This window comes from Mercurialis annua, linkage group LG7, assembly GCF_937616625.2.
Source record: "Mercurialis annua linkage group LG7, ddMerAnnu1.2, whole genome shotgun sequence".
Classification (NCBI taxonomy): Eukaryota; Viridiplantae; Streptophyta; class Magnoliopsida; order Malpighiales; family Euphorbiaceae; genus Mercurialis; species Mercurialis annua.
In genome coordinates, this window is record NC_065576.1 from 1,108,133 (window position 1) to 1,121,361 (window position 13,229).

Here is a 13,229-nt window from a genome sequence, read left to right on the forward strand (position 1 = left end):
TATTTTCCATATTTTTATCGGCCAATATTAACCGAATTAACTGATTTAATTATTCTTCTTAGAATTATGGTTAGTTTGGTTTGATTAAAATTACTAATTAATTTGGTTAATTAAATATATAGAGTAATTCAATTAGGGCTGATTCGATTATTTTTAATCGAACCGATTATTCGTTCACCCCTATTATCCGCATAATTTAGTGGTAAACATTATATTTTCATATAAAAATTTAAATTTTTAGTTCTTCCTCTTTTATTTTAATAAAAAGAACACATACCAATAAAGGAGTAGTGAATCAGTAACTCTTTTTTAAGGCCACCAAAAGGCACATAATTCGATTTTCTTCAAAGGAGGAGGGTCTTTTATTATGCAGTTCATGCAGACTTAGACATTCGTCTCCTTTTTTTTATAACAAAAAAAAAATACTAACATATAAAGCAATTTTGAATATAATACAAATTAAGACTTTCCATTTCGTCTCAAATTTACACAAGTATTACAAAAATTTAGTTATTTAAATAAAATAAATTTTACTTAGAAAATAAATATCAAATTTACTCTAATTTAATGGAGTTATAATTTTATACATTTTTTTAGTATTGTGTTTTCTTTTTAATATATTTCATTATAATTAATAAAGATATACTACATAATAATTAATCATATAAATAATAATTGAATTCATATTTTAGAACAATTATCAATCAATTTGGGAAGGAAGGTATTCATCAACAAGGAAATAAAAGTGATAAAATAAAATTAAAGATAAAAAGTTTTTTCTTTTTCTTTTAAAATGGAAAGATAGAAAGTTACCGATCAATTATACCAAACATAAAGCTTGAAAGCATAGTAAAACTGTAAAAGTGTAAAACTTTATTATTAATGTCGAAAATATTTGATTTATTTATGGTGGGGAAAATGTTTCCATATAATTTCAGAATCATGCACAAACTCATCATGATTCCTTAATTTTCAAAGAAGTGAATTGAGATTAGGAATCATCACCACATGCCACAATTAAAGGACACAAAATATATATTACTATAATAAAGGGAAAAGGATTATTTATACCACTAACTTTTGATTTCATAATCAAATAAACCTTTAACATCCGAAAAAGTTTAAGTATGCTCCTAACATCCAAAAAAATTTAAATATTCCCCCTAATTTCTTAAAAAGTCGCTCTTCAACTTTGACAACTAAGCTCCCAATTTAGACAACTAAACCCCCAACATCTCATTTATGCGTCAAAATCGGAGTCTGATAGTTCACTTTTTAAAACATGAAGGATGTAACTGAACCTTTCCGAACATCTGAAAGCTTGCTTGATCCTGCTGTCTAATTTTAGGAGCATAAAAATATTTTTTTTCCCTATAATAAATAAAAATGATTTCCTTTTGTCTTAAATCCAAATTCAAAAGATCTCTCATTTTCATGTCAGAAAAATAAATAAATTAGCACACTACTCTGTTTCCACATTCCATGTGAAGCCCCTCATCTTCTCTCCCTAACATTATTATATAAACACTAATTGCAGACAAAACTTTCTGATTCAAAAAATAAAAAAACTCTAGTTGGAAACCCAAGATCATGGGTTTCTACTATTTCTTGTTTCTTCTCTCCATATTTTTTTCATCTTCTTCTTCTTATGCTACAATTGATCATAATAATAGTTCACGAAAATTATTACTAGGAGTTAGTAAATGTAATTTATTTAGAGGCAAATGGATTTTTGATTCTTCTTACCCTCTATATGATTCTTCAACTTGTCCTTTCATAGACAAACAATTCAACTGCCAAGCTAACGGCCGTCCGGATCGCTACTATCTTAAGTATCGATGGCAGCCGTTTTCTTGCAACTTACCGAGGTACGTACATTTTCTTATTACGTAAGTTTGAGTTCACTACCATGCTTGATAACAAACTGTCAAGATTGTGAGTTCACATCCTCCCATAAGCGCTCTCCCTTTCCTAATTATAAAAAAATAATTAAGTTCACTTCTGACAAAACGCCGCGTTTTCAGCACGACTTAACCATAATTTACGAATGTCATTAGGTTTAATGGATTATATTTCTTGGAGAAATGGAGAGGGAAGAAGATTATGTTCGTAGGTGACTCACTGAGTTTAAATCAGTGGACTTCTTTGACATGTTTGCTTCATTCTTGGGTGCCTAATTCAAGATATTCACTCGTGAGAAATAATGGGTTATCTTCGGTCACTTTTGAGGTAAATTTTCTTGGTTGAAATTTTAATTTTCTAGCGTACCAAACAGTATTTAATCATTGCTTGGTTGTGGTGCATGCACGTCTTGTCCTTTTCTTTTAATTTTTGGTTTGGTAAAATGGGGGATGGTAAAGTTTTTATTGAGGGAATTAAATTGTGGTCTGTTTTTTTGAATTTTGTATGGGAAGTTGTTGATCTAATTTTTTTGTACCGTTTTGTGAGCTTCAAAGTTTGAAGTTTTTTATGAGCATTTAAAAAGTAGAGCGTGATTGGTGGTGGGTTGGCTTTTTGGTGTTTGCCGGAGACTTTTTCTAGTTTTTTGTAAAAATATTATTTTTTGTGGTAATTGTGTTGATTTTAATACAAAGTCGGGAATTTTTATCTAGACCGGATTTATGATGAACCGCTATCGCATAAATGAAATTCAAAAATATTGATAGGCGAAAATTTATGAGAGAAGTTCATAACGACCGTCAATGCACAATATAATTTTTTTTTGGCTTAATTGTTAAAAGTCACGAATTTTAGCATGTCTAGTAATTTTAATACGAACTTTTAATTTTTACAATTTTAAATATGAACTATCATTTTCTTTTTTTTGTAATTTAAAGTACTGAATATTTTTTTATTAAAAAAAGGTTGATGTGGACATCGGAATGTTCCGGCGTCCACATCAACTTTTTAACGAAAAATTGATTGGTTTAAATTTTAAATATTGAAAAGTTGGTGTCTAACTTGCTAAAATTAAAAGTTCGGAGTAAAATTGTGAATCACATTAAAGCGTATGATTTTTTAAAGCAATTAAATCTAAATTTATTATGTTAGTAGTGTTGATTTTTTCGAAATATATTTATATATATTAATTATTTTATTTTTGTATTCCACACTAAATTATAAAATTGGCTCCATTTAAAAATAGTTTTAGACTCTTCCCAAAATTTAGTTGTATCTACTGATTCTTTTCTTTACAGGAACAGATTTCTTGAAATTTTGCCTTTAATCATGATTCTGTTAGATCACACCGAAAGTAGCAAAGGTTTTTTTAACATTAAAATTTGTAGCATTTTTCTAAGAAATACAGTACTTTTCTGGAGTTTTGACAGTGTCCTTTTTTATTTAAAATTAAACAAAAATTCAATCATTAATCAATTCTTTTTCAGTTAGATGTGTAAATTGTAATGATTTTGTTTGTTAGAGTTCATGATTTGTTCATAAAATTGTTGGTATCATACACAGGGGTGTGCATGAGTTCCTTCTATCACTTAACCTAATTAAATAAATTAGTTTTTTTTAAATTTAATTGTTACTAAAAAAAATAATACTAACCGGATGTAATCGAACCAAAATAATTGTTTGGCTGTGTCGATTGTTATAATTAATTAATAGCCAAAACTCAAAAGTATTTTGTGTTAATTGTTCATTACGTACAAATTTATGGAGCAATTGATATTGAAATCGAACTGAAATAAATTAACAAATTGTTTCGAATTTATTAATCATTAACCGAATCAAATCAAATATCTTTTTCTAAAAAAAAGCATCAACCATATCCAAATTAAATTAATCAAAATCTGTGAATTTTTACACTATACACGCTTAATCATATTTTATCAAATCCAATAATTGTAATAAATTATTTTAATAATTAATGGAGAGTATTCTCTCACATATTTGTCAAACATCCCACGAGTCATATACCAAAGTAATTATCATATGTTTTGTTTATTTTAGGACGCACTTAGAGAACGGACCACATTATCGAGAAATATATAGTTCTTTGCTTCTACGGCAAATTTTCTTTAGAGTAAAAATTCAACTTAGCATATATTAAACTTATTATATTGGACCACCTATTAAATGTTGATAATAAATGAGTGACTATACGATTTGTTAATAAATGGTGATAATTAAATTAAACTATAGATCTCTAATGTCATTTTCCTAACTTTTGGGAACAGAATGCATATATAGCAGCTAGCTAGCTAAAATTTAATTATGATCACTTTCTTTTGTCAATGTCATAACAACATTATTTTTGACATATTAGGTCTATTGCTAAAAATGTTACAACTCATTCTAGTTTCATAGATGAAGATTTTAATTGAAAGATCATTTAAATAAATATATTTTGATAGAAAATTATGGTTTGGTTTCGATCGGTATGTGACATTCAAAATTCTTATACTTAAGGCGACTATTTTTTTTGTTAAAACAATGATATTGGGAGATAATGCAGAAAAAATACAATTATTTTATTTTTTCTGCGGACTCGAATGACATGTAGTTTGCTTTTTTAATTTGATTTTTTTAAAAAAATCAAAATAAACGACAAAATAGATAACTCTTAACCACCCTAGAATATATAGAACAATTCAAACAACTATGTCATATCTAAAAAGTTTTGGCCGGTGGAGGGGGCGGCCATCCCACCCGTGCCCCTCCATCTGCTCCTGATCTCGGCACATAATTTAATTTGTAGCTATATTATCATTTTATATAGGTTTTGTATTCGAATTTTACCGATTTATACATTTGCAGGACTATGGAGTATCAATTCTATTGTATAGAACACCATTTCTAGTAGATGTTATTAATGGAAAAAATGGAAGAATTTTGAAGCTGGATTCAATCTATAGCGGCAGAACTTGGGTAGGGATGGACATGCTGATCTTTAACTCGTGGCATTGGTGGACTCACACCGGGAGAACCCAACCGTACGATCATCCATCTCTCTTATTTCGGAATTTTTATTTAGACCCGGTTTATAGTCCGATTGAATTCATAAAAGATTCGGTCTAAATAAGTATTTTTATTCTTATACCTATTAAATAAAATAAAATTGAGTGGTAAATTTGATGAGGGTATTGATGTGTAATTTTCCAATGCAGATGGGATTATATGCAAGAAGGGAATAAATCTTACAAAGATATGAACCGTCTGGTTGCATATTATAAAGGGTTAACCACTTGGGCTAGATGGGTCAACCGTAATGTTGATCCTTCCAAAACTAAAGTCTTCTTCCAAGGCATTTCTCCCACTCATTATGAGTAAGCAAATCTTTTTATTTCTCCCACTTCTCTATTTAATTTTTATTTTATAATAGGTGTGCAAAAATCAAACTAAACAATTTAATTCGATTAGGTTTAGTATTTTGAAAATATAAATTGTAAAACAAATTATAAAATTTAGCGTGTTTTGCAATTACATTATTACATACAACAGTCTCGAATACAAACTATTGATTTTAACAATTTAAAAAACTAAACAATTTTATAATAAATAATGTTTTGTGGACGTACACCGAAATATATACTGTTACGGTGTACACATTAATTATTTTTTATCAAAAATTTACTCGGTGTTTCAAACTTTTAAAAAATAAATAGTTCGTGTTTGACATGACTAAAATTTAACTTCTTGGAATTATAAAACAAGTTAAATCTCACAATTTAACTTGTATTTAACCTAAACTGCAATTATTTTTAGTTTGGTTTAATTTTAGACATAAAACTATCTCAGTTCAATTAGCGCAAACCGAATCCAAAAATTAATCAAATAAACCAAATCGACTGGTTCAATTTGAAAAGTTATACATTCTATAAATTCAATTTTGGTGTGATTTAAAACCAAATACACACTCCTAATTTTATATCTAGAACATAGTTTTTATATTATTTTTTGTTGTAAAATATTTAGGGGCAAGGATTGGAACGAGCCAACAAGGTCATGCAGTGTAGAGACAGAACCATTCTTTGGACTAAGGTACCCAGCAGGAACCCCAATGGCTTGGGTCGTGGTTAACAAAGTAGTGAGCCGAATCAAAAAACCGGTTTATTTACTAGACATAACCACACTGTCTCAGTATAGAAAAGATGCTCACCCATCAGGGTATGGTAAGGATCGTACCACAGATTGTAGCCATTGGTGTCTTCCTGGGTTACCTGATACTTGGAACCAGCTTTTATATGCAACTCTCTTTAATTAGTTGAAAATTATGTAGCACGGAAACGGAAATGGTGGAATAGAAAATACGGAGTAGGAAACGGGGAAATGGCATTTTTTTTAAATTATGTTACAAGTATTGGATTTTTAGAATTTTAGAAGTGTCTTTCGAATCGGAAATAAAATGTCGAAATATAGGATTTGAGTTATTTTAATGTAATACAGGTCGATGATAATCTTGTCAAGCTAGGTGATTGTTTTTTAGAAATGTCATTGTTTTGATGATATATAAGGAGTGTGGATGATGTTGATTTTAATGTAAATTTTCAAATTATTTGATGGTATGAAAATTACCGTCTAAATTGAAGCTCACTCAATTTGTAGATTGTTAATTTATGCAAATAACAGTACATGAAATTTGTGAAAGTTCTATAATTGTTGAGTTAATGTCTTTTTTTTTTTATATAACATATTTCTCCAAATTTGATCTAATGAATTAGTATCAACATTGAATTAAGGTAAAAAAAAGATTCTATATTATAAAAATTATTGTTTCTTCTAACATTTAATTATTAGATAAACCTCTTTATAAGGGTTTGTTACATAAAATTAAAACACAAGAAAAATAACAATATTTTAAAATGTACTAGAAAAACAGAAATTTTGACCAAATCAAGGGTGACAATTAATTTTTGATAATTATAGAATTATTGGATTTTTTTCTTTTGGTACGGAGGTTTGCTGAACGATTCTCAATTATGAGTCGACATTTTTAAACTTCACATTTAAATTAATTCCACTAGAGTAGTATAGATTTTTTACAAAAGGCAGATTCAGTTTCTAAATTTTAAATGGCTGTATATATAAATACGGTATAAACCTGCCATCTTTCTTAAATTAACATAGTGCCTTATCAACCCACTTTCTTCTTGTTGTTAGAATTATTTAAAGTTTACAAATTTGATGCTTTGTAGTATTACAATCACTAGGTATAGAAGGCACCAAAGCAGACCATATGCTAGATTGTAAATCCAAAACATCTACACTGGATATGTTCATGAGCCTGACCCAAACCATATAATCTTGGGCCCGGGCGATGAGTTTGTTTCTTGACCCAACCATACGACCCGAATCCGAATTCCAGAGGATTAATGTCTAAGTTATCCAAAGGTCCAAACCGACCCGACCCGATAACTTTCCTACTTATTTCTATCCAATAGTTATCTTCTCATTTTACATCTATCCATTAAAGCATTACTTCACACGTGGCTGGACCTCCTTTATCCACATGTACACGTAATAAACAAGTCTCCACCAATTGCCTAATCTCAACCGTCGGATGTAGTATGAAAATAGATCAATGAGGCTTAATAGCTGACTCACTTCTCTAGTTTTCCAAACTACAACACGTGGCATAAAGCAGCTAAACATGTCCGCTCCACTGCATGCACACACGTCGATTTTCCATGCTTGAACCGCCATTGGCCTCCTCCTTTAAACCTTGCAGAACAAGCAACAAGAAAAATCAAGAAACTCACAAATCTTGAAACATTTCATCAAAGCAAAAACACCAAGAAAATCAAGAAATCAGAGTCTCGAAATGTCGTCCGATCAAGCGAGAAGAGAGAGCACAAAAAATGAGAGAGAGATTCATTTAGAGGGAGATACAGTGCCGAAAATAACTCTTCATTTTGAGTCTTTAGCGACTGAAAAACCAACAGGAACCGCTCAGGGAAGTGATCGGAGTACTACTGCGGCTGCGGCTGATCGGCCGGAGGAGTTCGAGTCGCTTGCTGATAAGGTGAAAGGCAGCAAAGGAGGTGCTACAATGGAGGAGAAGGGGTCTGATAATCAGCTCTCTTTGGAGGAGATTTCGAAGCTTAGAGGAACAGCACAGCAGAATTCAATGGAGGCTATACAAGGTGCACGAGAGAGATATGACCAAGCTAAGGAAAAGGCAAGCCAAGGTTTAGGTTCTGCAGCTGAAACTGTGAAAGAAAAAGGTCAGCAAGCTAAGGATACTGCTATGGAAAAAGGTGCACGAGCCAAGGATAGTGTAGCTGAAGGAGCTCAAAGAACAACCCAACAGATTGCAGAAAAAGGATCTCAGGCTAAAGATACTGTGATGGAAAAAGGTGCACGAGCCAAGGATACTGTAGCCGCGGGAGCTCAAAGAACAACCCAACAGATAGCTGAAAAAGGATCCCAGGCTAAAGATACCCTTATGGATAAGGGTGCACGAGCCAAGGATACTGTAGCCGAAGGTGCTCAAAGAACAACCCAACAGATTGCTGAAAAAGGATCTCAGGCTAGAGATACCCTTATGGATAAGGGTGCACAAGCTAAAGACACTGTTCTTGAAGGTGCTCAGAAGACTATGCGATACGCTGCGGATAAGGGTTCTGAGGCTAAAGAATCTGTAGCTGAAGGAGCTGGAAGAACATATCAGACAGTTTCTGATAAGGGATCACAAGCAAAGGACACTGTTCTTGAAGGCTCTCGTAATGCTACACAATTACTTGCAGAGAAAGGAACAATGGCAAAAGATTCTGTTCTAGAAAAAGGCGCACAGGCCAAAGATTCTGTTCTTGAAGGAGCTCAAAAAACTAAACAATATGTTGCAGACAAGAGCCGAGAGGCTAAAGATACCGCGGTTGAAAAGGGTCAGCAAACAAAGGATACTGTGGTGGATTCAACCAAGAGTGCTAAAGATTATGTGGTGGAGAAGGCGGTGGCAGCTAAAGATGTGACGGTGGAAAAAACTAAGGGGGCTGCGCATTATGCTGGGGAAGTGGCGGTTGATGTGAAGGATAAAACCACTGTTGCTGGTTGGACTGCCGCGCATTATACGACTGAGAAGGCCCTCGAAGGGACTAAGGCCGCTGCTGGGGCGGTTCAGGTGGTGACAGAGAAAGCTGCAGAGCTTGCTGTAAAGCCTTTCAGTGCTGCTAAGCAGGTTGCTGTGTCTACTGGTGAGGGTGTGAAGGATTATACTGCAAGGAAGAAAGAGGAAGCTGAGAGAGGAATTGAAGCCAGGAGATCTGCTACTGAGAAAGAGGTATATATCTACTTTTATTGATGTTTTGAATTACAAGTTCAGTGCCTAATTGCATTTTGGATTAGATAACAATGTCATTATGTGCTACTAAGTACTGACCTATTTATAGCGTTTCGAGTTATAAATATAGAGCTTCCGAAAGTAACGAGCCGACACAGGCCTTGAGAAGTTTGCCTGCAGTATGGTAACAGAATAATCTGTTTTTGATAATTGCACAACTAGATACCAACTTGGACTGAAAATCAAATTACCGTTTTTGTTGTTTCACGCTATTACATTAATTGTTCGGATGATTAAGCTAGATAGGAGTAGAATATAAGGTGGATATTGGGGGTTTTAAAGGTGATAAAATTTTGCATTGACTAGATGGTAGTATCATGCAGGTCCTTCAATCTACAAGGAATACTGATGAACAATGATGGAGAAATTGATAGCTCCAACTCTCAATGGCTAGCTTCCATTAAGATTCTAAGTTTTAAGTTCTTGAACTTACAATTTGATCTTTTCTAATTAGACATGTAAAATAAAAGCTGTGCTGTTATCTAAATGTTGAACCCTTGTCAATGAACATTTTGATACTATCATACATGGATCATATTGCAATGTTTAGTTTTATGTGCACTTGAAAACTTGATATGAAATTAGTACTTCATAATTTGAGGATAATGAGAGGGTTTCCAGGGTGGAGATTTCAAAGAAGAATCACAGATTCATGCAACAGGAGAAGAACGAGAATGGATCGAAACAGCAGTCAAATCCGAAAAGATCTTTCCCGAATCCACAGAAGAACAAGATGAAGAACACCAGCAACTGCAGCAACAAAAGGGAGGCAGGGGCAGCCTGTTTGGTGCCATCGGCGAAACTATAGCCGAGATTGCGCAGACAACTAAAGATCTTGTTATGGGGCAGCAGGAGGAAGCTAAAGAACATGAATTCAGCAAGCAAGAAGAACATGAAAGCAGCAAATAAAAGAAAATAGCATAGTTTAAGATTATAATAAGTTAAATAAAGATTTTGGTTTGTGTTATGGCTGTGTGTAGTGAGCTTGATGTGAATATAGATCATGACATTTATGTTGCTGGTTTTGCTTGGTAAATCATTTCTAAGTCTTAATAAATATGAACTTTAGTGTATCTTTGAGTGTTTTTCATACTATGCACGGAAATTCGACGAGTTCTATGTTCATTTCGTCCAAGTATTCATTCAGTTTTACGTGTATTTCGTTTCAGCGTTTTATTTTCGTTTGTATAGCTTGTACACTTCATTCAATTTCTGCTTTGGAAGTTCAACATTTCGAACACACAACTTTAAAATAACATTGTCTCGCCGTGTGTCCGTCTTCAATCCGTGTTGTGTTCGTGCTGCACAGATTATTAATATTGTTTATTCGTCGTGTGTCTGTCTTCGAGTGTTCCGTTTATCCTTATTGTGTTTGTGCTACACAAATTTTCATTTTCAAACTGTTTTTTGTTGAAATTTTGTGCTCTTGGTAAGCATATTTAAGAGACTGCTTTCAGATTATCAGTAGTTTCCGAATGAAAAGCAGTAATGAGTGAAGAGGTTCCATTTTGAAACAGCCTAACTCGGACATTTCTTTTTCATTGTCTAATATATGGCTCCAACTGCCACGGATAATATGGGAGGCTCAAAATGCATGATGACCTAACAAGGCAGAATAACTCTACTAACTGAATGATTCTATTTAAGCAAATTAACAAGCGTTAATCAAACACAAAAAAGGATTAGGATTTACCTGAAGAAATGAGTACGGGAAACATAGCTCGGAGATGGAGGGAACTGAGCGGCCAAAACCACTGGAACGGTCTGCTCGGCCCTCTGGACATGGATCTCCGCCGATACCTCCTTCACTACGGACAAATGGCACAAGCAACATATGACAGTTTCATTGCTGAGAAAATGTCGCAATTTGCCGGAAACAGCAGATACTCGATGAAGAATCTGTTTTCCAGCGTAGGACTTACCATCAACAACATTTTTAAGTATAAACCTGTCAAGTACTTGTATGCAACTTCCAGTGCAGAAGTTCCTCAAAGTTTCATTATGAATCCATCAACATCGCAGCAGGGCGCGACTAAGGAATCGAATTGGATCGGGTACATAGCTGTAGCTGAAGACGAGGCAAAGAAGGAACTGGGGAGGAGAGACATCGTGGTTGCATGGCGAGGTACGATACAGCCACTTGAATGGATTGAAGATTTTAATGCTCCTTTGATTCCTGCTACTGATATTCTTGGAAGAAACAAGAATGCTCGAGTTCATCGAGGATTTCATTCGGTTTATACTTCTACCAATCCTGCTTCTGCAAACAGTAAGACAAGTGCCAGGGAGCAGGTAATGCAGGCTCAACCACTAGTAAATGTGCAAAAACTGAAAAATCGAACTGAATTAAGACAATAAATTTGATTTTAAAAAAATTGGCTCTAATTGTCACGGATATTAAGGGAGGCTCAAAATGCAAATATATGAGAGATTAACCTGATTTTTTTTTTCATGGTATCAGGTATTTGAAGCAGTGAAGCAGCTGGTGAATCAATACCAGAATGAAGAAATCAGCATAACCGTAATCGGCCACAGCTTAGGTGCAGCACTTGCAACTATGAGTTCTGCTGACATTGTCACCAATGGACTGAACCGAAGCGATAGCAACGCCACCAAAAGTTGTCCTGTCACAGCCTTCGCCTATGCCTGCCCACGCACGGGGGATCAAGGCTTCCGACATGCCTTAGATGATATGCAAGATCTTCGTATTCTTCGTATCAAAAATGCTCCTGATATAGTACCGCAAGTTCCACCCGTAACAGTAGGTTACCGAGATATCGGGGAGGAACTACTCATCGACACTCGAATGTCTCCGTACTTGCAGCCACCGGGAGGGTTCCTAAGTTGGCATATGTTAGAGACATATCTGCATGGAATTGCTGGAACACAAGGGAACAATCCTTTTAATTTAGCTGTTAATCGCGACATTTCATTGGTGAACAAGAGCTCGAATCTGTTGAAGCCCGAACACAATGTGCCCGGATATTGGTGGAGTACTGCAAACCACGGTATGTCTCAACAGCCCGATGGTGCATGGAAGCTTGATCCCAGTCAGGATAGTGAAGACTAAGACGCATATTATATGTGCTAGAAAAAGCTGCAAATTGAGTATAGACTTTAATTACTAAATGTATTAGAAAAATAAAATACAGTAACGTGAGATTCAATCTCATGTATAATCTACAAGTTCTGCATTAATACAAGTTATGTTATCTGATGTAAGTCAAAAAGAAATCCGTTTGAAGTTGTAATTGCATTTGATTTCAGACAGAAAAAGAAGTTGAAATTGCATTTTTGAGCTTGCTTCTTTTTCTAATTAAAATATACAATATTTTGAAGTAGTAGGGTTATTTTTTTTTTTTTGCCAAAGGAAAAGTAGTAGGGTTATAAATACAAATAAAATTACAAATTCATAGCGTGTTTTGCAATTTCAACGGAAGTTTTCCAAAAACTGATTAAAAAATTGATCAATTACCGCTAATATGACGCCAGAATTCATCTTGCGTACCTTCAATTTTTTTGGATATAACGTTCTGTACTAAAACCGACCAATCGAATTTTCAATCGGTGATCCAAATTGAAGTTACAAAAGGTAAGAATCGGTTTTAAATTATAAAACATGCTATAACTTCAATTTTTTTGGATATAACGTTCTGTACTAAAACCGACCGATCGAATTTTCAATCGGTGATCCAAATTGAAGTTACAAAAGGTAAGAATCGGTTTTAAATTATAAAACATGCTATAGTTTATGATTTTATTTCATTTAAGCCCTTCTAATATAATGCAAGAAATAGACATTTGCAACATTTTGACTACTCGCATATAAAATTGAGTTGCAATTTTTTAATTTAGTAATTGCAAGACTCTTGGGATGAACGCAAAGAAGATGGCTATAAAAGCAGTATTTCAATCATACCAACTCAATTTCCACGAATAGTAA

At 33.7% G+C, this 13,229-nt stretch overlaps 3 protein-coding genes across 4 annotated transcripts; all 3 read left to right on the forward strand.

Moving 5' to 3' along the window:
- Window positions 1-1,452: 1,452 nt before the first annotated feature.
- Window positions 1,453-6,540, forward strand: LOC126655531 (protein trichome birefringence-like 39). The gene is made up of 5 exons (XM_050349754.2): window positions 1,453-1,868; window positions 2,058-2,229; window positions 4,765-4,940; window positions 5,115-5,273; window positions 5,923-6,540. Exons 1-5 carry the CDS (start codon window positions 1,591-1,593, stop codon window positions 6,209-6,211), a joined length of 1,074 nt encoding a protein of 357 aa, XP_050205711.1. The 5' UTR covers window positions 1,453-1,590; the 3' UTR covers window positions 6,212-6,540.
- A 662-nt stretch (window positions 6,541-7,202) lies between these two features.
- Window positions 7,203-10,307, forward strand: LOC126655527 (seed biotin-containing protein SBP65). Of its 2 annotated transcripts, none has more exons than XM_050349750.2 (2): window positions 7,203-9,226; window positions 9,610-10,028. In XM_050349750.2, the coding sequence occupies exons 1-2, from the start codon at window positions 7,769-7,771 to the stop codon at window positions 9,643-9,645; spliced, it is 1,494 nt and encodes a 497-aa protein (XP_050205707.1). In that variant the 5' UTR covers window positions 7,203-7,768; the 3' UTR covers window positions 9,646-10,028. The 2 variants fall into 2 exon arrangements, with proteins under 2 accessions (XP_050205707.1, XP_050205705.1); XM_050349748.2 differs by having other exon boundaries at window positions 7,205-9,226; window positions 9,908-10,307.
- Window positions 10,308-10,949: 642 nt separating this feature from the next.
- On the forward strand, window positions 10,950-12,584 carry LOC126655528 (phospholipase A1-IIgamma-like). Its single transcript, XM_050349751.2, has 2 exons — window positions 10,950-11,578; window positions 11,748-12,584. Exons 1-2 carry the CDS (start codon window positions 10,988-10,990, stop codon window positions 12,354-12,356), a joined length of 1,200 nt encoding a protein of 399 aa, XP_050205708.1. The 5' UTR covers window positions 10,950-10,987; the 3' UTR covers window positions 12,357-12,584.
- Window positions 12,585-13,229: the final 645 nt, after the last annotated feature.